Source organism: Pelecanus crispus, chromosome Z (assembly GCF_030463565.1).
Source record: "Pelecanus crispus isolate bPelCri1 chromosome Z, bPelCri1.pri, whole genome shotgun sequence".
NCBI classification, from domain to species: Eukaryota; Metazoa; Chordata; class Aves; order Pelecaniformes; family Pelecanidae; genus Pelecanus; species Pelecanus crispus.
The window spans coordinates 31,781,831-31,806,108 of NC_134676.1; the positions used below are offsets into that span (position 1 = coordinate 31,781,831).

General features: G+C 37.8%; 1 protein-coding gene across 2 annotated transcripts in view; it reads right to left on the minus strand.

Annotated features, from left to right (window-relative positions):
* The window catches only part of GLIS3 (GLIS family zinc finger 3), a 181,494-nt gene that overhangs the window by 118,219 nt on the left and 38,997 nt on the right, over positions 1–24,278 (minus strand). For both annotated transcript variants that reach the window (XM_075726129.1, XM_075726128.1), the window contains exons 2-3: positions 21,049–21,256; positions 14,290–15,415 (exon numbers count right to left, since the gene is read on the minus strand). In XM_075726129.1, the coding sequence (XP_075582244.1) occupies positions 14,290–15,415; positions 21,049–21,256 (1,334 nt within the window). The remainder of the gene's footprint in view (positions 1–14,289; positions 15,416–21,048; positions 21,257–24,278) is intronic.

Below are 24,278 nucleotides of genomic sequence, written 5' to 3' on the forward strand. Positions count from 1 at the left end.
GTATTCTGAAACATCACCACTTAAACCAAAGGGCATCCACACTAAGGCTAACATATTTTTATTACCACAAACGATGAAGACCATATACTTGTTGAGTAGCCAAGATTGAGATATTTTATTTGCTGTTCTAACAGGCAGCAAATGGAGCCACCATGTTTTACACAAGAGATATTTTATGAAGAGATATTTATAACAAACAAGAACTGAGCTTTCTGAAATTGGAGTTCTTGAAAATCAAAATGTCCGTTTACATACACCTTATGAAGCAAACTAAGCAAAACGGGTTTTAAACAGGTTCTTTACATAAGAATGCGATTCATAACTAGCTCCAGATTCTAACACATGCACTTGTATGGAAAACCAACGAAACCAAACTTCACATTTCCTGGGATGGATCCCCTATGAGATAGGTGTATGGGCCATGTACTATACACCTCCATGCTTGTCAAGATGCATCTCATTAACTTTTCTTGAATAATGAAACAATGGCATGATAAAATCCACCTGACCTCCTGAATACCACCAGTAAGTTGCTCCAAGTGCTAATGACTTTTTCCCCAGGGGGCCACATTCAAGGACAGTGTCCTGGTTTCGGCTGGGATAGAGTTAATGTTCTTCCTAGTGGCAGGCATAGTGCTGTGTTTTGGATTTAGGATGAGAATAATGTTGATAACACACTGATGGTTTAGTTGTTGCTAAGTACTGCTTATGCTAGTCAAGGACTTTTCAGCTTCCCATGCTCTGCCAGGTGCACAAGAAACTGGGAGGGGGCACAGCCAGAATAATTGACCCAAACTGACCAAAGGGCTATTCCATACCATGTGACGTCATGCTCAGTATAGAAACTGGGGGGGGGGGGGGGTTGGCCGGGGAGCAGCGATCGCTGCTCGGGAACTGTTTGGGTATCGGTCGGTGGGTGGTGAGCAATTGCATTGTGCATCACTTGCTTTGTATATTATTATTATTATTATATTGTTATTATTATCATTACTATTTTACTTTATTTCAGTTATTAAACTGTTCTTATCTCAACCCAGGAGTGTTTCTCACTCTTACTCCTGTGATTCTCTCCCCCATCCCACTGGGGTAGGGGGAGTGAGCGAGCGGCTGTGTGGTGCTTAGTTGCTGGCCGGGGCTAAACTATGACAACAGTCAGGTATTTCACTGTGAAGTGCTCAACGCCCTACAGAAAATACAGCAGGAACACCCTGGGTATCTTTGTTGTAAGGACAGTGATCAAGGTCTTTGCTGCTTCACTACCCTTCCATCTCATTTCTCACCTCAGCTGCAAAGCTCTCACACATACTCAACAGCTCATTTATAGTAAGGTTCAGTTTTTGCACCATGGGAACCAATGTATAAATTTAATAGATTGAAGTGCATTTTACAAGGTCATGACTAACCTGGAAAAATGACTTCCAACTTTTAACAGTTTCTTTTTTCTAACAATTACAATATGCTCCAGAATTTTCCTGTCAAAAATGGGGCTAATCTACAAAAATTGCCAAGCATTTTAAAAAACAGGTTTATTAAAAACCACCCAGGATGTTTTACAATTCTGACAGTTCCTTCTCATATGCAGTCAACAGGTACACTTGCAAGCCATCAAGATACTAAAACTTCGCAAGTTACTACCTATTAGTTGAGCTGTAGTATAGCATATGTACATAACCAGTCTATTCCAAATGCAAAATAAAATGCATGTCTGACCTCAGGACCTGTAGCGGACTAAGTGTTCAGAAATCACAATTTACCATGGCTTTGCAGGTGGCCAGTAACATGCGAAGCTCTGGTAATACAATCATTTGAAACTGAATGCCCATATCCGTAGATTACCTCATCTGCTGACACTACAAAATCTTGTATATATCAGCAAATTAAAAGAAAACGACAGTATTTTTTCCTAACTTGAGAATTTGTTCATCAGCTCTTCATATCAACAACTCAAAGAAGCTTAGATGACCAGATGTTGCTAGCAACTCTGGTATGACCAGAACCAGAAGACAGAACCTGAGAACAGATCATTTTATCTTATCTCACAGGCTAATATAGATGAAAATACTCAAAGAAAATAATGAAATAAACAAACAAATAAATAAGTAAATACAACACACTGTGCCTGCTCCTTACCAGGGACAGATGTTTCATTTACTGTTTTAGCTTTCCCAAAACACGTGTCTTTTCTACACAGGTCGAATACTTCATAACTTCCTGTGCAACTTCAATTAACTCATTTAAATTATTTTCTTTGTCTGCACTTGTTTTTGAAGTGGTGACTGTTTAGAGAGGAGGGTGTTATGGCAATAACACAATGTTAGATCATGATCTTGAAAAAATTAAATTACTGCGAATTTATAGAATGGACAATTATTTTTCTGGGACTCAAGTCAAAACATTTTTCTTTGTAAAGATTTTAATCAACTTAGAAAGAAAAACATATCTGTTAATAAATTAGGTCCACAGTTCATTAAGAGAAATTGCATTTTGTCTAAACTTTTAACTTCAGAAGGAAAAACATGCAGTTTCTGGAAAATCTACTGATCAAGCAAGCCAAAATACTGAATGAGTTAATGCAAAGAACCCCATTCAAAAATTGGAAGAGCTCAAGGTATTTAATTCAGCTTACTCTTACCATACAAAGGGATTAAAAAGAGTAGTTCTTTTTTTTAAAAAAAAAGACTTTCAATAAACATGAAAACTCATGGAATACATAGCACCACAAGGTATATATACCAAACCCATAGTAATGAGTCAGATTCTATACAGTGTCACTCTAGAGGTAAAACAGAATAACTGAGTTTGTGATTTTCCCAGAACTTAATAAAATAAGACCTTGTTGTTTGTATGGCTCATGTCACTAGTCCACTGAGGGAGGCTCTCAGGATCACTAAGATTGTACCTATATCATCTTACACAGACAGAAGTGACCTGACTCTGCCTAAACTCTGAGCTTGCTGGATACATGCCAGAATAGATCCAAGTACCACATATCCATTGTCAGTGTTGTGGACTGCTCCCACTGCACAGAATTTCACAAGGACTGTGAAGAGAAGTCTTCACAACTAATAAAAAATTGACTTAATCCTGTCTATAAAGGTTGAAAATTGGGAAAAAAAAATGCAAATTGCAAGTATGCATAAAACAAGAATAGCCAAAACTGGTGTACTGTCCTCATCACATATGATGTAAAACCTGCTAGCCTAATTTTCTTCTCTTCCTTATGACAGCATGTCAAAGTCATATACTATGCAACCATTCCCTTCCTCCCCATCCTCCAGAGAAACAAGCAGCAGCAGTAAGAAACACCCGATGCAGGCACCAGGTTGTCAAAGACGACACACCACAGAATCTGTTTCCAGTCTCTGCCACCAGCATAGTCTGTAACAGAAATGTTCTACATCCATATAACCCCAGACATGCTCTCTGTATCCACACCTGAGACATGATTCCCCCATTACATCTAAAAGGGAACATGCAGCTGCCTCACCCTCCTGCAACCTTGCCTTGTGTGCTCTGAGCCATTAAAGGCTTCACGGTGCTCTATTATATTACATGCTATTGAAGGAAAAAGTATCTCAAGATAAGGCCTGAGAGACAGATAACCTACTTAGGTTTTCTCATTTTCTGGGAATATAAATAGAGCACACTTTCCTCTCACTCTCCTTCCTTTATCAAGACTGCATTTTTACTGCAACAACTTCTTATAGTTATTCATCCTTACCAAAGCAGTTTGTTCCCATCTTTTGTTCCTCTTCAAAAACTCCTAACATCTTTGAGCTAAGATCGTATCAGAACTTCACAGTCATGGAAATCTGCAGGGGCTGGACGAACACAGTCCTCCTTCCCATAAGCAATCAAGAATTCTCCTTATTCAGCTCACTTTAGTCTTCTCTGTCGCCCTCAGGTTCGGCGAGTGGGCAGGTATACCATTTCTTTGCTGACCAGATACCATTTTCGTCTGATGGTAATGGAAGGTCTGTCATGCCGGTAAGATACAGCATAAACTAGAAGGATACTAACACTTTAGAACTTTGTTCATCTGCAAAAGCCCATGGTGATGGATTCAGTGACCCACCTCCTCTTAGATAATGGAACCCAGATACTAGTATGATGAAAGAAGAACTGAAATTAGTAAACAGAACCTGCTATGATGAGTTCATTTTTGTAGTCTTCTAAGCCTTGCAAAGACTATCTGCAACATATGACCACTATGCATCTTGCACTGATAAGCATAAAAGAAATGAAAAAATTAACTCAAAAGCTTTTCACTGTGGGTGGCTGAAGGATCAGGGAAGAAGATGAGTTTCCAAAGAGGCCATGACCATTTTTCAAGATGTGTGATGAGTCAGACTCAGTATTCTGAGATTAATGTTGCATTCAGTGGCCCTTCAGCAACTCCTGACAACCAGAAGCAGAAGTAGCAGACCTCTGCCTTCAAAGAAAATGTCAGCTCTCACAAATACACACGACAGACTTTTGAGAACCTCATCACAATTGAAGCAGATCAACAGTCTTGCAGATGGCTTGCTTTTAATTTGGAATCAAACTCTCCATTGATTCACTGAAATGCCATGTTCCCAACACAGGCTTCACAGAGATTCATGTAACTGATGATACGTTGTATATTTTCAGTCACTCTGCCTGCAGAGCAATCAATTATAATGATTTCTACAGTATATGCTCAATCTGTATGTCTCTTTCCTTGACAAGTTATGCAATAATTGACCTGCTTCACTGGTGCAGACATAAAATCAGTGTCACAACTTAGCAGATCACATTGTTAATTTACACAATGGATTCAGACCACATTAGTCCAGGCATTCAAAAGCCAAGAGTCCTTGTAAGTCAGTCAGAGCTGAGCAGCCTTGTTTCTCAACAGTGGCTTATTTTTAAAAAAGGAGTCTCAATAATCTCAGCAGTCTCAACATAAATATTCCTTAATTCAGTTTATGCATAACCCACTCCTTTAAACAAAGGAGACCTCATGTTCATGCTATCTACCAACTTCTGTAATGATTACCATCAAATACCTTAAACAAGGTTCCACAAGTGTGTCTGAATCACTTGGAAATTGTAAGATCACAGGACTGAAACTTTGCCATACCAATTATGTAAAGCCACTGGAAAGAAATCCATGCATTTTTGCAAGCAGGCAAAGCAGGCTTTTTGTGGAACAAAAAAAGCCTTGTCTTTTTCTATTATGTGACGACTCCTAATTAGAATCAATGATTTTTTATTGTCAGCCCAGATAAGCTTGTTTGCATAGCTGTAATTTCTTAAAACAGAAATCTTAATGTTACTAGGAAAATACATCCATCAGCAGTATGACAGACCTTGAAGAACAGTGGCATTGCTTGACGTTTACATCTGATTAAACTTGGAGGCAATTCTGCAAATGTTAAACAGTAAAGAATATAGTAAAGAGCCAGTTTGAATGCATTTATAGAAATGTACCAAGAGTACCCATAAAGGCACGTTGTCATCTTTTCCTTGAGCTTGTGCCAGTTGATGACCAATAGAAAGCATTCAAAGAGGGAGAAAAGAGAGGGAGGGAAATTATTTATAACAACTCTTTGTATCAAGCACACTGCTTCATGGACAGATGAGGAACATTACATTTCAACATTTCATGCAGAAACAGCTCTGAAAAAGAATTTCTTACCACAGTGACATCTCTCTAAAATGATTCACTTGTGATCTTGAACTCTGTAGTGATGTGTGTTAATTCTCAAGAGCTGAGTACTCATGGAATAAAGTCACTATATGTCCTTAAAAATGATGGTAAGAAAGTATCAAACCTAAATCAAAACAGTCTTTAATAGACAGGAAAAACAAGCACTCGGAGTAGGTAAAGGTGATATCAAAAAACAATCACTGTGTGGCTATACCAACGTTTAGCAAACCCAGATGCATTGAACAGAGCTGAGTCCCACAGCAATTCTAGACAAAACAGTCACAGCATCCTCACTAGCTCCTCTTTCTGAATTTCCTTTTCTCAGTTAGTTCAGCACTCTACACAGACACAGACTGCACCTTCACAGTGACTACCCTCTAAAAAGACCTTGCTGTTTCCATGCAGCCTTGTTCAGAAAATTTTGTTCAGCAGTTATTCAAGCCCTGTTTACACAAGATCAACAGCAGTTGCATTTCTGTAACAGAGGACTGCACTGCACTGGCTGTATTGGTAATATCCTTGTCCAAGAAGCCTATTTCAACCATTTATAGGGAGAGTCCATCATGTTCTGAACCGTGCTTAATCCTTACACTCTCCAAGTTCTTTGGAAACCTACGCTGCAATTATCTATCTGTAAAAGTACACAAGCTTTTAGCACCTGCTAAATGCCACCTCAGCTAATTGGGACTACAATGGCAGTAAAAAAGAATTGCTTCAGGGATCAGAGAGAATCAAGTTGATTCTTGTCTTCCTCAGTGTTTGAATTAGTGTGCCTGAGGCTGAGGGGAGACCTTACTGCTCTCTACAACTACCGGAATGGAGATTGTAGCGAGGTGGGTGTTGGTCCCTTCTGCCAAGTAAAAAGCAATAGGACAAGAGGAAATGGCCTCAAAAAGTCAGAGGAGCTTTAGACTGGATATTAGGAAATATTTCTTCACTGAAAGGGTTGTCAAGCATTGGAACAGGCTGCCCAGGGAAGTGGCTGAGTCACCATCCCTCGAGTTATTTAAAAGATGTGTAGACGTGGCGCTTAGGGACACGGTTTAGTGGTGGACTTCGCAGTGTTAGGTTTACAGTTGAATTCAATGATCTTAAGGGTCTTTTCCAACCTAAATGATTCTATGATTCCATGTAAATAGGTGTATAAACCTGTGTTCAAGACATGCCATTGAAATCAATGGAGTCACTGGGTTGTGTGTCATTGACTTCATGATTCTGCCTGGAAGAATCTCACTAAAGTCCATGAGACTATTGCTGTTAAAAATTCACAGGACCAGTCCCTTTTCTTGATTCCTTTAAACATTAAGTCAGCAAAAATATCTTAAACTAAATCTGAATGCTAAAAAAAAGGTCAAAGAATACCTTAACATGTCAAAATGCTTCAGAATATATTTGCATTTGGTCTGCAATGTATTTCACTAGTGCAATCACAGGTGCACAAAAAGGTATGTGGCATTTTTCCATTTCTTAATTACTCTGTACAAATAATCCAATGACTGTTCTATGATGCTTAATTCTTAACATTTGTTTTTAAAGCCTATGTTCACAGATAAACGATCAGACTTAGATGTCTGGGAAACTCTCCACAGAGCACCAGAACCATTCATAAAACCTCTAATCCTTAGAAAATCTGTCAATCACCTGAATAAAAGCCGACACTGTGTTTACCTGTGCTTAAAACTGTATTTCCTTTCTGAAGAAGTAACATTGCAATGTACATTAAAATCTATTAACTAGTTCCCTCTACTTCTCTCTTCCTTTCTTTAAAACAGAATAATGTTTTCTGGGAATGGTTTCTGTCTATTTCTGTTGTGACTGCATCATAGCTTGCATTTTCTGTTTTCCCATCAGATATTGTTAGGCTTTTCTATCAGTAAATGGAAAGCTTCATAATTTACTCACTCTGTTCCTGATACAGGTCCAGCCATCAACCAAACAGGGATGCTGTAAATGCAAAGTAAAATTGGCAGAAAAGAGCAGAAGTTATGTAAAAAGATTTTATGGCTTGGAGAGCAATCACTTCACACAGACCTGCTCCAAAACCAGAACTTTAGCATTAGCCGCACTTCCCCGCCCCCCCCAGCTTGGAATTCAAATAATTTTCTAGTTTAAAACGCTGGTATTAAAAAAAAAAAAATCCAAACAAAACAAAACCCAAAACCAACCTCTAAATTTTCAGCAGATACAAAGTTTCATTTGGGATTCCACATTTCAAGTAGATTAAACTTTTAAGAGTGCTTCAATTTTTTTCGTTTACCATTTATTTATATTTTGGTACAGCAATGAAGAAAATCTCAAAAATGTTCCATTAAAATCATGCTACAGGGAAATGAAAATAAGTAAAATATAATCTTTGTGCCTATCCACAAGCACAAAGAGGTAATAAATTAGAAACCTTTCCACACAAACGTAAGTGTTTGTGCAATTAGGAATGTTCATTGTTATTTTTGGATACTTCACAGTCATGTTCTGGACTACAGTGAAACTAAAAAGATGCCCGTTTGAAAAAAAATCATTAAAAATCTGTCTTAAATTTTCCAAATATCTAAGTTAAAAGCCAAGAAAAGCTGGTTAAAATACTTAATAGAAAAATAAAATTATTCATTAAAAGAACAAGAATTAAATTAGAGGCTTCATAAATTTTATTGTTTAACATAAAATATGGTTCTCTGGCTATCATGTTTCACTGTCATCTTCACTGTTCCACATCTAAATGTAGAAAGGGGTTTGCTTTGCATTTTTGAATGCATAAAGAGATGCTTTGATATGAAAGGTCAGTACCTTGGATACCATAAGCCTTCAGGTGCTGACTGAACTCAAGTGGAAGTTTTGCATCTTAAGCAGCCACAGGAAGCGCACGCATCATTACATTTTGAACTATGGTCACATTATGTATCTCATACTGAAAGAATAATATCAAAAGACCATTAGTACCATTGCTGAGAAGTAAGATTTATTAGCTTAAGCTAGATGCCATCTGATGTGATCACATGGGTTTGAGCTGTTTGTGGAGGCACACCCACAATTCATAATTTGTTTTTCCTTTAAACAGCTAAAACATCATAACCAAAACCAGTAGGTTACTAAGATTGCATAAACTTGTGAGACTTAGGAAGTCTTAGCTCTATGGTTGCAAATTAAAACTCAACTTTTCTGTGTCTATACACCACGATATCACCTAATTACTCATGCATCTCTGCCTTTTCCATGGCATTTCTGTTTCAGTTACTTTACTGAATTACTGAAAAAATGGGCGAGAACAATAAACTTGGCATTCTCTGACTTTCAGCAACTTGACTCTACAATTAAATTACTGTTCTTTTAACAATGTTTAAGACTAGGTGCTCAATTGCTACTGTAGCATAGTGAAATTCTTCTGCAAGCATGTAAGCAAAAACATACAAAAATTTTTATAGTTTCAATTTGGTGAAGACTTCAGTGCAATATAGGATTTGATATGGTCTTTCCTTATCACAAGAAACAGTGGCATGTGCTGTACATAAAATATATAGTACATGCTATATATAGCACACTATATGAAGGCACACTGCTAAAGCCTGAAGATGGAAAAAAAATCCCCATAATTTTTAAAGAATGCTTTTCTGGTTTTAATAAATATTTCATCTTCTACACCACGTTCCAAGCACATGTCCTTCAAATAGCACACACACGTCTATCTAAATACTCACCTGAAGATGTTTACTTGTGTCTCAAAAAAACATTATACAAGTGTTTTAAGTTTTATGGGTTTTTTTTTAAACCGTACCTTCTGTTTTACGTGCTTAGTAGACTGATGTGTTGTGGGATAATTTCAGATATTTAGCAGATGTTAAATGGATGTTGCTTCAAATCTGACAGGAATACTAGCAATTTTATTGCTTTAAATCACACCAAGCAGCTGTGATAAAAAGTGCAGTATAAGTATTACTATCCCATACTTTAAAACACTAATGGCACTGTGCTGAAGCATAGCTCAGAACTTATAGAAAGCAAAAACATTGAATTCAGTTTAAAAAGGGGAAACATTCCTAGTGTACCTGAATGAAACTGCAAAGAGAGAGCCTGAAATTTATCTCTAACAACATGCTGTTGCTATTTGCACCCGAATAAATATATTAAGCTTACTGTTTGCATAGCATGACAATAAGGCTAATTAAGTACCTCTTATTGCAGCTGAACTTGAAAAGTACAAAAATACTCACTACAGAAGAAGGAACACTGAGTAGAAAATAAGCTCACAGGTACAGCCAAAGAGAGCAAAAGGTCAGCATTTGCCAATTGCTACTGTGGAGTTTCCACAGCTATGGGGAACTCTCTTTTTTTCCTAATCCAGAGGAAATCTGAGGGAACCTCAGATACCATTGTGTGGTAACTGCTGGCAAATGTTACAGATTTTATCTCAACCCCTGGCGTACTAACTGCTTGCATTTCAACATCAATTTTTCATTTAACTTTTTCTTCTTTCACTTATTCCTGCACAGTACAAGCTAATGCATAGATTAATAAGTAAATACAACATGTTTGAACATGCCATACCTACTTCATATAAAAAAGTTTAGGAATAGGCACTAAATATATATATTACTATGTCATGAATAATTTCTTTTAGTCTTTAAACCAGGTCACTGAAATGAAGAATGCATTCCAGATGCAGTAAGTTGGAATAGAACCTGAAAGATGTTTTAATGAAAAATAAGGGAGCCCAATACATTTTAACAGCTATTTAATGAATTCCTATTCGAAACAAGTCAACTTCAGGTGAGGCCTCCCTCTTGCATGCAGGTACTCTTCAACTTCACAAATTTCCATGCAATAAAGCAAGGCCAAGCATAGTCACCTACTTGGGCTTCCCATGTAAAATAAAATGCAAGACTCCATGAAATTCATGCCTTTTAAAATTACAGTGCATTTTTTAGAACAAGAACCAATCTTCTAAAAATGGGCAGGAATGACAAATACACCATGATTTTTCAGTACACAGAAAAAGTATATTGCATCAATTTGCCAAGACCAAATCTGAACATGCAGCTCTGGCAGCAAATTCAGGTAAAGCTGGAAAAAAAGAGCCCAATTCACAGAAAAACAACAATATGAAACAAATCTGTCAGGACCAGTATGCAATTATTTTCCATTCCACCCTAGTTACCTTTGTACAGAGGGACAAGTATGTTTTGAGTTTTTGACCTTAAGAATGTTTGACTTTAAGTTTGGATCTGATTAGCATGATCGTCACATATTTTTATGTGCTGCTATCTGATTAATACTCACCCCACAACCCTTTTATCTTCCAGAATTGAAGAAGACTGCTCATCCAGAACAAGAAGGAACTAATGACTAGAGTATCGCTTGTAGCTATAGTTTACCACTTCAAATTTTTATTACATAGATAAATAGAAACTAGTTCAGATGTGCCAAAACAAATGCTGAGGTCAAAGGAATATTCTGTTTGGCTCGGATTTTAACTATAAGCACATCAAGTACTGCAGTCCTAGCTGTTCTTCGAGTCCCTTCTCAAATATATGATTTCATCATCACAGAGCAATAACAGAGAAGAATAAAATGATTTTATGAAGTTCAGCTTTTAATTAGTTGTGCATCTGATTCTGCATTATCTCTATTAGTGTTGCAACAATACAACTTAGAAGTAACCCTGACCTTGTACTACTAAAACCTTGCAAAGCTTGTTGAACTATCACAGCAATCCGTTGGGATATACAACACAGTATATAATAATACACTTTCAACACTCAGCTGCACAGCAACAAATACTGCATGATAAATATACTGACTAGGACCCATAGCCATATATGCTTAATGAGAAGACTGTCTCTTGCAAAACGATAGGAACCATCAACACATAAAATGCTCACACAATGACTAGTGTGTGATGTCACTAAGGTGACTGGTGTAACTGGCTGCCTTTGATTACAGGAAGTCTTGGTAAGTTACATTAAGACAGTTCCTCCCAAAGACCTATTACTTCTGCTATATTCTCTGTAGTAGATCTGGTTGGTTCACATAATAGATGTGTACTTGGCATTTTTCCTTCCCTGCTTGGTCTACTAGACTGCCTCTTATTAGTCTGCAAACAGCAGTGGATGTAGACTTTTACTTTATAATGATTTTAGAGAAAGAGGCATCCTACATGTAGGACCAGAAAATAAAATCTAGAAAGACCCTAGGTGCACAAATAAAGACTATGAATGGATTGTTTCGATTTATCACTTAAATGCATAAATTCATACAGGTTTGACGAAAAATTTCAGATTTCTTTCGCATAATTTTTTGTTAATTACAGAAATCATACTTCACGATCATCTTCCCCAAAGTTTTCTCCCTAATACCTCACTTAAAATCTCAGTTGAAAAGCTTAAATTATATTGATATGTTTGTAAATTTCACTGCTTGGTGAGAAAGGTATGAAGTACAGTTTCCTAAACATATTGAGAGACTTCCAGACCATGGTCCCTTGGCATTAGAAAGCCAAATTCACACTATCTGTGAAAGGATAAAGGAAGAAAGCAGCAAGCTGTTTCACTCGAACCCTGCTAAAGAATATCATTTCTGCATGCGTGTCCCAAGAAAGGGGGCCTATGTTCCAGATTTACACCCACATTATGAGGGTTATCACGTCACCCTGAGTATTTATACATTTCATTACACTTCTAAACATGAAAACAAGATAAGTATGTAGCTGCTGCTTCTGATATGCAAACTTCTTGGCACTATCCAGCAACACTTGCTGAAATTCAGTAAAATTAATCACACTTTTTGATGTTTACGAAAGCAATCACTCTTTGAGAAGCTACTATAGATACCTCCCATTTTTTTGCAACACAGCATGATTTGGCACACACTTTTGTTTAGGTTTAGTAATCTCAAAAACGTTATCATATGACGTTCCTTATCCACTTGAACATTAACATATTTATCATCAGTGAATAACATTTCTTTCAAAGCTAAGGACTCCTCAAGGAGGACTCATAATCATGAGTAGGTCACTGTAAGCATCCTTTCTGAACAGGGAGGGCATGGAGTATAGAATGCTACTAACAGAATGTTTTCCCCAGTCTTACTGGATCCCTCATCACAATTCTCTGACTAGAAAGACCCTGGGTACTTGCATTACTCTTTTTAAAGTGCACTTCCACCATTCCTGCCCTCTTTCTTCATAGTGGTGTCTGCCCTCACTCATCTGCTGATGTCTCTCTTTGTCTCTTTTTTGCTGTGCGCTATTCCCTTGAAAAATTACTTTCTTGACTCCTAATAATTCTTTATTCACGTTCTCTCTCTCCCCACAAAGCTGGCAAGAAGTCCCTGAGGAGAAACTGAAATTAATGATAAGCTCTGATCCAATATTATCTGGAGAGCAGAAAAGAGAATATTACGGAATTTAAAAAAGTATTGAGAGAGCAGAGAGCCTGAGTTCAGGCTCTGGTGTGACAAAAGGGGAGGATAAAGTCTTCCTAGCATTATGACACAACCTCTACCAGGTCCTTTAAATTCAAGAAAGAAATCTGGGAAGGTATCTGCTCTCCCTGAAGGAGATGGGCCCTTTGAAGTAACAGAAGTGAAAGAAAAAAATTTGCTCTATTGTACAAGCAAACATCTACATCATGGTAAGAAAATTATTCAACTAGGTACACGCCATAATAGACTCGTAGCACCAATTTACATTTCACAACATATAAACAAATATTTTTTCAAGTGAATAATAATCAGCAGTTATTCCTAGAAATTACATATTCATTGTTTTGTTAGGTTACGCTGAGGACTGGAAACAGCACTGGTGAGGCTGCTTTCTGCTGACACTAAATAAGCACTTATTAAGGGTAAGCTAATCATCATCCGAAATACAGACTATATGTAAGGCCAATCAAGAATCTGAATTACAGAGACTGTAGATGGTTCACTGGAGTCTGAACATAAACTGATTTTAGGGTTTACTGGCTAGATTGTTACTCTATGTGATTACATATGTGTGAGATTGACTTGAAGTGACCCTAAGAAAAACAGCAAGAAAAACATGACTTCAGGGGTTGAATGCTCACTGCTAGAATCTGTGAACAGAGAAATTATGTGGTTTATTCCTACTATATTCATGGAAAGAGGGCTGTGTTTGTTAGTAATGAAACAAACAACTGCCTTAAAAAACACCCAACTCTTCTCAGTTTCTCATGGTAATATTATGCAAGATCCTGAAAATTCCTCAAGTCAAAAAGGAGTAACATGATGCAAGAATATTTCAGGATAAATTGTGCCATTTATTCTGCAGCACTCTTCCTGCATGTATCCTTCATGCAGGTACTTAAGTACTGATGGTACTTAAGTTTTGCTTTATGAGGGTCTATCATGTCACTTTTGCAGTCTATAGTGAAAGTTTATAAATTTAGAATATTAAATTTTATCTAATCCTATCTGCCAGTACCTATCAAATTAAAGAATACCTTTCCTCTCTATCTAGGTGGAAAGATGGAGCAGTCATTCGTTCACACAGACTAGTTAAAAAAGCACACCATTAACTAGGAAAAACAAAGGCAGAGTTACAACTTCTCTATATTTTCATGAGTAATAGAGAGCCTTTTATTGGTTAGAGAGACAGAATTCAGACTTACTGTGCATTTGTTCGGCTTCTCTCCTGAGTGGACTCTCATGTGAATCAGCAGTTTATAACGGGCATTAAATGGCTTGTACCTTCGTGGGCACCCTGCCCAGAAGCAAGTGAAGTCCTCTCCTTTCCTCTGGTCTATATGGATCTTCTCTATGTGCCGCACAAGTTCCTCTTGCTGGTCATACAGTGCACCACAGTCAACCCAGCGACAGCCATGCTTGCCATTGAAATCATCTAGCTCACCATCTTCATCAAGCAGGGAGCCTGGGGCAGAAGGAGGCACAGGCAGCTGGTGAATGTGACTGGGGAGCCTGTGTGGATGCTGGTGCTGGTGAGCATGGTATGGTGGGGGTGGCCCTTGTGGAGGAGGCGGCAGCAGCAGGGGTGGAGGTGGCACGTCGACCACACGGCCTGAGAAGTCATCCAGACGTTCATTTTTCAGGACGCCCACTGCCTGGTTGTCCACAGGCAGCACGCCCTGCTGGATCACCATGTTACTTGTGGCAGCCATCTGCAAGCTGGCTTGCTCCAGTTGCTGCATTCGCTGGTACTCACCAGCCCCATTCTCAATGTACCCTGGGAGGGTGACGTTGCCATTAGCCATGAGGAGGCCTTTCTGGGCAGCTGGAATAGAGCAATTTGGGGCTATACAGCTTCCTCTCACTCCCAAGAAATGTCCATAGACCTCAGGCTGAGGGGAGATGTTTGCTGGCGATGTCCTGGAGCTGTTGATGTAGGCCACCAGAGAGGTTGGGGATGTACGGATGATTGAATTGAAGTCAATTCCAATGCCATCAGACAGAGGAGATAGAGAGAGTGCTCTCTTTTTGGAGCGGCCTGATTGAGACCAGGCTGAGGAATGGCGAGGACTAGAGTAAGGGGAATGCTTATTTTCCATGCCATGTAAGTAGGACGGTAATGAGTTAGAGTTGCAGTTACTGGACACAGATGTTCCAGGTGAAAAACTTAGTAAGTCCCCCAGATCACTGCCATTTTGTAAACCTTGGTCAGGAGGTATAGAAGGAAGTGTCTTGTACCTATGCGACCACTCCTGCTTAACACTGAAAGTGGACTGACTTTCTGACAAGCTTAACGTTGTAGAGGCCAGAGACTCACGTGACAAGAGCGACCTGGAATAAAGGCACAATAAAGTAAGTAAGCAGTTAGACAATTCAGCAGTGGTTCTTCTATTTTTACACAAAAAAATAAAGAAAGGCTACAGGTACCTCATTTTAGGTACTCAACTTCAGCACTCTCAGTTAATGTACCAGCAGACATATTCAGGCAATACATAAGTAACAAGGTCACTTAGGAAACCAACATTAAAACTTCAACATTTTGAAGAGAAGTTCCTGTAAGGTTTCTTGATACTTCACTGCAAGAAATCAATGCCATTTTTTTCATCAGCTGTGGTGTAAATAGGTTTGGACTTCTGAAGCCAAAGCATTATGCTCCTGCCTTGTATGAAACTCATATTGATTTGAATTTACTATTATTTTTGCTGGCAAAGAATGGGAAGAAAACTGATTAATAAAGAATAATATTTAACCTGAATGACTTTGCCAATTGTAATGCATACAAATAGTACTCTCTACAGAAATAGCTCAAGTTTATAAATACAGATAATATCTAACTTCACAAAACAAACAAAATAAATGAATAATGTAGAAGAACTGGTTGAAGGGGTTTATTTAGTCTTGATTTGATGATGTATCTGCCTCCAAGTCAGCAATCAAAATTTTTGACAAAAGTGTAATCTTGCTGTTACCGTTGTTTTTTCACAGAAATATTATGCAACTTGTTTATGCTGCAAATGTCCTACGGGTAGCTTAAAGAAGAACTCATAAGCTCTTAACAATATTGTTTTCTACAGAAAGGTATAAAAAGGAAATACAAGGACATCAGGTCCCTGATTCATGGCTGCAAATGCTGGGTAGAGGCCGAGTGGATTTATGTCTTTATGTTTCCAGTTCACATCCTGGCAGACTTGGATTTCCTGCCAGCCAGTGGTGCTACCAGTATATTAATTTCTATTTTTAAGAGGCTGTAACAGGAGGAAGAACCAGGTATGTATCTTGATAAACCTGGAGATCTCACAGATACAGAAGCCTCTGCATCTTACGTTTTGTGGGTTATTTCCTGGGTTTATTATTTTCACAATACACTTTTCAAGAAGCATAGAATTTCAATGGTGGATCAAGTACACAGGAAATTTGGTTTCTCTTCTAAATCCAAAATGCATTTTTTAAGGTAGACAAGTCAATCACTGCTTCTCAGCTTCTCACATAAAAAACAAGATACACAATATTTCCTCCTCTCATACAAACAGTTCAGGAGGTCATATTAACTTAAAAAAGACAGCTAATAAGTGCTAATAGGTACTTTAAATATCAGGTGTTGAAAAATATTTCTTAAAACTCTAAGTAAACAGTATATTAAATTTTTACATGGAATAATCCAAAGGCACTGTCATGTAGGCAAGGAATATGTATTCTTATTACAAAGGTAAGTTCCTACAGTCCGTTATTTATAATTATTTTACTGTATGGTTTTATATTGCTACAAACTTCAAATTTCTAAAAGAGAAAGTATGCACCATAAAGAAAATTAATCAAAACAAATCTCATGTCTTTCTTGATATAGACACAGTTACAGAAAGCACCTTTGAGGAGGCACTTCCACCTATTTTACTTGCTGCTTTTTTTTTTTTAATAGGGAAGCAAATTTTGATGTCTACTCAGAGTAAGCAATATTGCAGTTGCTTCTGAGTTCTGCAAGGTTTTCTTATAGACACTGCTTCAGGAAACAAGGATCCACAGGACAGATCTGTTAAGGCTCATAGTTGCATCATGTCAGTACTACAGCTTTACTGCAGTGACTGCAGCTTCGGTGGAGATACATGAAACTACTTAATTTAAGAATTGTTGGTAGGCTAAAATTGTATCTGAATCTCATTTAAAACAACATCAGTCAACCCAAGAGAGCAAGAACAAATCCTAAACAATGGCTCTGGAGATATTCCCAGTGATTATGGCAATATTTACCAAATTCCCATGATTGTGCTTGGTAAACCAACTTTTCACCTCTGAGATCTGTGGATTATCTTTCAATTAGATAAGCAAAGTTGAAAGAATATATGAAAACACTAGGTAAAGTCATTCAGGCATTCCATCTTCAGTTCTAGCCACAGAGGTTAAAGCTGAAAAATCACAGTGTCTTTGTTATCTTATTCTACCCACCACACAAGCACTCCCTGATTGATAGTTTTTTCCCTACTACTTAATATTACAGCATTTTCCAGCACTTGAGAGTCAAACAGCACAAAGAAAGAAAAGTCAGTTTGCAGTGACTTTGATTTAAGGGCTGGATTGTGCTGCAAGAACACAGCCCAGCCATTTCTGAAGAGCTGGAGGAGGGGAACTGGTGCTCAGCCAGGCCCTCAGCACCTTTTGTCTAGAGGGGAAGCTTGGCACAGGTTGAGGAAGAGAGGAAGCAGTTTGCAGGTGCTATGTCTGCACACTGAGATAGCTCACAAACAGTGAAAATGTAGCTTTAAATACCACCCAGCCTTGCTGTGGTGACCTATGGGCTAGATGGGTAAATGCTCCTTTGCTCAAGGAGCAACATTGCTTTGTAATGGATGGTTGATTTGCTGTATCAGAATAAGAAACATCCCGTTCAAAGGGAATGTCAGTATAGGGCACTGTTACGGAGGCTATGTTACTCCATCAGGGTTTAAATGGCATTTTCAGAACAGAGCAGTGAAGAAAAGCACAATTAACACGCTGACTACAATTTGCATTGAGAGAAATGAGAAAAATGGGATTGTTATATCAGGTCAATTTTGTGTAAGATTTAGATCTAAAGGGATAATTATTTGTGAAAAAAATTGATTCAGGCTGTTGGGTCTGTTATCAATGGGCTTTGTTAAAGCACAGTTCATTATAGGGCAGTTAAATCATGTTAGTATGCTGTGGCCCCAAATACAGATCCAGTCTTCAACAGAGCAAGAAAAGCAAGTAAGGTTTGATTTTTCCATGCTAGGCTATATATATTTATATCTGGAAAATATAAATGGGGGGGGGGTTGCCAGTTTGATTATTTAAATTTTTATTTTCTCTTTTATAATTTGGGAAAAAAAAATCATTATCAACATAACAAGTCTACTTTTGCAATGTCAAGAATTTTAATCAGATGCATAGTAGGACCAGTGTAATTCAAAAAGCTACTAATGCCTAACACAAAGGGACATACCCAGCAGTGAAGCTGAAGAAAAATTCCATTTTAAGTCTTGTAACAAGGACAAAAATAAAAAGCTGGCCCAGAATTTCAAGTATATAATAAGTAAGAGCTAGATAATCTGAAGAAGTTTTGTCCTCACTTAAGTCTCTAAATTTGAAAGATTCCAGTTCCCAAAACAAAGGAAATTTATTTAAAACCCAGCCCACGCTGTGACTCAGTGGTTTTATTGGGGGAAAATAAATATACCTAATATGAAAATGAAGCGCCAGCTATGCCACTGTGCCAGATTCTCAGCTGGTATCAATCGGCATGTCTGCTTATTGTAATCTAAACCAGCTTGAGTTTGGACCAGATCTTTTATGAACATTTACAAGACATTTCTGCAATTACTTTCTATTCTCCCTCTGTGTACAGAGGCCACAGTGTCAAGTATAACCCAGAATCTTAAACACAAACATGGAAGAGTGAAAACTATGTTTTCTTATCTTTTTGCGTGGTCTTCTGTTTTGCTAGCCAAGAACCTTTTGTTCTTTCCTAGGTCCTTTTCTGACTTGCATCAAAGTAAATGGCAGTATTACATCTGGTTTCAAGCAGCATAAATTAATATTCTGAAAAAGTTTTTGGGAAACTCTCAAAAGAGATGGGGAAGGTTTTATCCCTCATGGTGTATATACCAAAATCTGATATCTGTATCAAAACTCCAATTTTGCCAACTTTTTTCTTTCTTCCATCAGTAAAAACCAAGACAAGTCATTTTGGTTTGGGTCAATTCAGCAAATAATCTGGTTTGGATTGAGCTGCCAGAGCCCAGTTCATGGCGCCTGAGAGATACAATCCAGAGAAGGCACTCAGACCATGAAGGATTACAGAGTCAGCTTAGGCAACCAGTTTGGGCAAATGCAGTTTATTGCCGAACAATATTGTTTCAAAAATCTGTGAATTAAAATCTGACTTTAAATTTGTTTTGCCGTATTAAATAGTGAATTTGAGGGCAGAATTGCTGAAAAGCACATTGTGTGACAAACTGATTTTATAACATCTTCATTGATAAATCATTAAAAGACACCCTAGAGACACTAGAGCCTTGATTCTGCCAGAGTTTCAACTTCAGTTAGCCCTTAGTAAATGTTTCTTTAAAATAAAAACAAAAACGTATAACTCAGTACTGACTTAGTACACCCAAGCACACATTCACATAAAAATAACAGTGTTTGGAACCATACAGGTGCACCTAAAACTTATTAAAGTAATAATTACTTAGTGATATTTCTATATTATCATTTTTGTTCTGCTTCAAAGGCATGTCTCTGGATTTGTCATTTGTCATCATCTTAGCACTGAATGGTTCTCCCTGACACATTTATATAGGAAGCATAATAACTTTTGTAAATTGTGCCGGGGGACCCAGTCTTCACAAATGAAGTGGCAGAAATGTCACAAACTATCTTACAGTGGAGTAAAGCAAGGTTTTCTTGCAGTTACATAATACCAATTTTAATTATTTCAAGAATGTTCCTTGGCTTGTAGTAAAGTGATATAGCAAAATGTAAACTGTTTTGAGAATAAAGACTCTTGTGGCCTTCTGTAAACAAGAACAGTTACATTTCAACTGAGTAGGCAACTGTTGCATCAGTCACATCCTCAAAAGTGGGAACACAGCTTATGAAATAACACACCAGAGTGTTTTCTCACTGTATGTTTAAGTTATATCCAGGGATGTGCTTAATGTATTTGTATCAAGGTTGTCAAATAACTATTTTCCCTTCATTCATGTTTTTTGACAATACTCATAGCCATAATTTCAAAAGTTATTTAAGCATTTAAAAATTAATTAACAAATATTTCTCTGTGGTTTAGTGACATAAAAAGGCAACATTTACAGGTAGAGGCCACAGTTTTTATTAAACTACCCACCAGAGCTACAAAAATGGACAAGTTTTCAGGGACACAAGTCTGACACAGATGAAGTTAACTGCTGGCTCAGTGCAGACTGGGAAAAATTGATCTGATTAACTTAATTATGTAAACAATTAAACAATCTGAAAGCAATCATCCTTTGATGAGGAGAGAAGAACATTTAACATTTTAACTTTTAACATTAAAAGCAGGTCATTTAAGTTTACTTTGTCTGACATTAGCGTTACTTGACAGGCACCAACGTAACACTCTTAGCACTATGTTAAGCTAACATAGTCACTGCCCCTGAAGATGTAACATGTGGACTATTTCTGCTTTCATCCTCCATAATATTTCCTGCCCTTAGTACAAAAATATCATTAAATGACTATAAAAATCTTTACCTAACAAAAAAGCTCTGTCAAACATAGAAAATGTGTGGCCAAATTTCACCCATGATTTGAATGATCCAAACAGTATGATTATAGCTGAATTAAACTGCATTTAGTTAGATTTCCCGTGGCATAACTGAGCATCATTTAGGCCATTTTAATAATCAGAAAGGTTGCAGGAGAATTAAAATACCCGTTTTTAAAGTACTGCATATAAAAAAGTAACTCAGGACCTTGTATCTGATGGAGAAGCGCTCAGGCTGGAAACATCCATAGACCTCTTTAAGCTAGGGGTGATCTGGTTGCATGCTGTTGAAACCTGATTAGCAGGAGGTGAAACAGGTCCCAGCTGTTGAACTGTCATGGGACTGCCGGTGACTATTACATTGTTGCAGCTGACTTTTCCAATGGACTTGCACTGGGGTCCATAACCAAGACCTCCTAAAAATAAACAAGGCAGGTTAGTATTCATCTCCCATGAATCCACGATGAGGCCACAGAACTCACATCCCTTTGCAAAGTAGGAAAAGTGACTGGAACTGAGAATCTTCAGATGAGGACAAAACAGGGCACCAATAGAAGTATTTTGCAAACTTCTCCTCTCTAAAGGGGAATTAATAAATTTTGCACATTTAAAACATGCTGAAGTACATACACTAAAGAACAAGCGTCATGGATAAACATGAGAAAAAACACCACTAGAAGAGTCTGGGTAAAAGAGCAGCCCTCAGCTGAGAGACAGCCAAGCCATAAGCTCACCTGTCTCTGAAGAAGGAGGGAAGACAGAACCCAAGGAGGCTGCAGGGACACCACTGTGCCTTGAATCCTACCACACCCCACAGCTCCAAGCCATTGCAAACCCTTCCATCATTCCTACTACTAGTCATCCAAAAAGCAAGGGGACTGCAGGCAGGCATGCAAATAGCAACCCCTGCAATAGGTCTGGTGTGGCAAAGTACATAGGCTGCAAAGTTTCCCTGGCAGGAGAGAGTTACAGCTGGAACCCAGCATTCCTCAGAGGTCTGGGGAGAGGAATTTGAGACGGATCAAGCAGAGAAGCATTCTGGATTTTCTTTAGAAGGCCACAGTCTGCTCTTAATCACTGCTGCAATGACTCAGACTGATCGCTATTACACAGTAGCACAAGATGATTACAGAGGTAGCTGGCAAATGGGACATATCTGCGAAATGCTCTATGTACTTTGTGTTCTGATTTAGGTCACAGATGGTGGTTTACAAGATCCCCTGCATTAAAACACATCAAGATGAAAAAGTTAGAATGTAGGTCGTAATATGGAATTCTCATCACAGTTGGAAATTAACAATTAGATAATTCACATTTCTAGCTGCTTCCCCATATTCAGACTACTCCCCAAAGCAGGATAGCAACATTAGGACAAATAGTGAAAAGTACATCAATTCAAACCATTTTCTAAATTAAATCTACTTTTGACTTGGTTGTATAACTCATATACTAGTCTTTCTCAAGGATGTTTGAATGGGTTATGAACTTCACAATGAAGTACATTAAGGCATTGACAGCCCTCACAGTCACAGGAAGAAAATCCAGATCCTTCAATCTCCTCCAATCTCCTACAGATGAAAAAGGATTATCTTAAAAATTTGCAATTCACCCTAGAAATTTCAAATTATAGTTTTCTTTTTTAAAAAAAAAAAAAAGAGAACAAATAGATATGTCTCTACAACTACCTGAAAGGAGGTTGTAGTGAGGTGGGTGTTGGTCTCTTCTCCCATGTAGTTAGCGATAGGATGAGAGGAAATGGGCTCAAGCGGCGCCAAGGGAGGTTTAGGTTGGAAATTAGGAAAAATTTCTTTTTTCCTCTGGCTGCCCAGAGAGGTGGTGGAGTCCCCATCCCTGGAAGTGTTCAAAAAACGGGTAGATGTGGCACTTTGGGACATGGTTTAGTCTAGTCTACCCTTGATTGGTTTAGTGTGGACTTGGTAGTGTAGGTTAATGGTTGGACTGGATGATCTTAAAGGTCTTTTCCAACCTAAACGATTCTATGATTCTATGATTGTATGTTTATTCCTGTTTCAGGGGTCTGTGCCTTCTTTTCAAATTCTTCTTCCCTCTGACTATTAATATCTCACACATATGTGAGGAGCACATACATGATTCTCTGGGATGCTAAGCGCTCTGTAAATTCAGGTACAGATGTTACAAGTTGATTGCATGATCCACCACCAAAATGTACTCCTTGGGATGAAATATGGCAGCCCTTTAAGAAAAACTTACTCATTGCTACCACTTCGAAACATAAGTGAAGAATAGAGCATCTGGGTGAAAACCCAAGGGTAAGGAAAGAAGAAAACATTTAATAACCTATCCTGAAATTTAGCTAGAAGGACTGGAAATTTCCAAGGACAAACATGTAAGGAGAATTCCTTGTACTGCACTCAACTCTGTTGTGGGTACCAAAAAATAAGCTTTTAAACTTTGTAGGATTGCTGTCTGCTCTCAGTAAAGATGTCCAATTAAATCAAAAGAATAAGAAAAGGCATTTTATTTTCTTTCTTGTGAAGTAGTTTGTATTTTGAACTCACTAAAGCTGAATCAGTGTGCTACTCAGCAGTTGCTTTTATAATGTTACAGAGTGCTAAAATGGAACCAGCCAGCAAAAAGTGTAAGTTGCCCCTGGTAACAATATGAATGCTACTCCTCTTAGCAAAAGGCTGGGTGAGGTGAAGTTAAAAATTTACATGACACATTCACATCATATAAAATACATAATACTACATAATATGCCTATATGTGTGTGTATACTACATATGTTCAGTCAGCTATTTTTTAGAAAAGTTTCTTTAGTATGTAGAACCAAAGGCTTTCTGCACCAAAGGATATAAAAGACAGGGAAGCATGCTATAATAACATAAGAAATCCAACTGGTTTTGACACTGAAACACAGTTGTAAAGCTTGTAGAGCCTATATATATTGACTACATAATAAGATGTAAACCTATTACTCAGCATTGAGAAAAGCAGCTCTACCACAAAAATGTACCACATATATACTGATTCTTCCCTGTATGATACCATAATGCCCTTCACTCATAAGCCACTTTCAACAAATTTCAATGGTATCAGTAACATCTAGTTTATTATATTCAGGAAATCAAGGGCTGTGCACTTGTAAGATTTTCATTTAGGGACAGGCCATTATGTCGATTCAAATAACAATCTGCAACCATAGAGTGAAATTGCTACTTACATACAATTAAACCTGAGCTGCTTGGAACTTACATGTCAGAAATAAAAACCCTGAAAAGCAAAACCAGAAAAGGCAGTAGTGTCAAACCAGTACTGTTAAATACAGAATGTTGCATCCTCAATACATCCTGGTTTCTCTTTCAATTATAGTGTCTGCTCTTATTATCTGTGCATAAACAGCACCTCAGTGATGCCAAGAATAGCTAAGAGAATTTGTTGTGTAAGGCTAAGGAT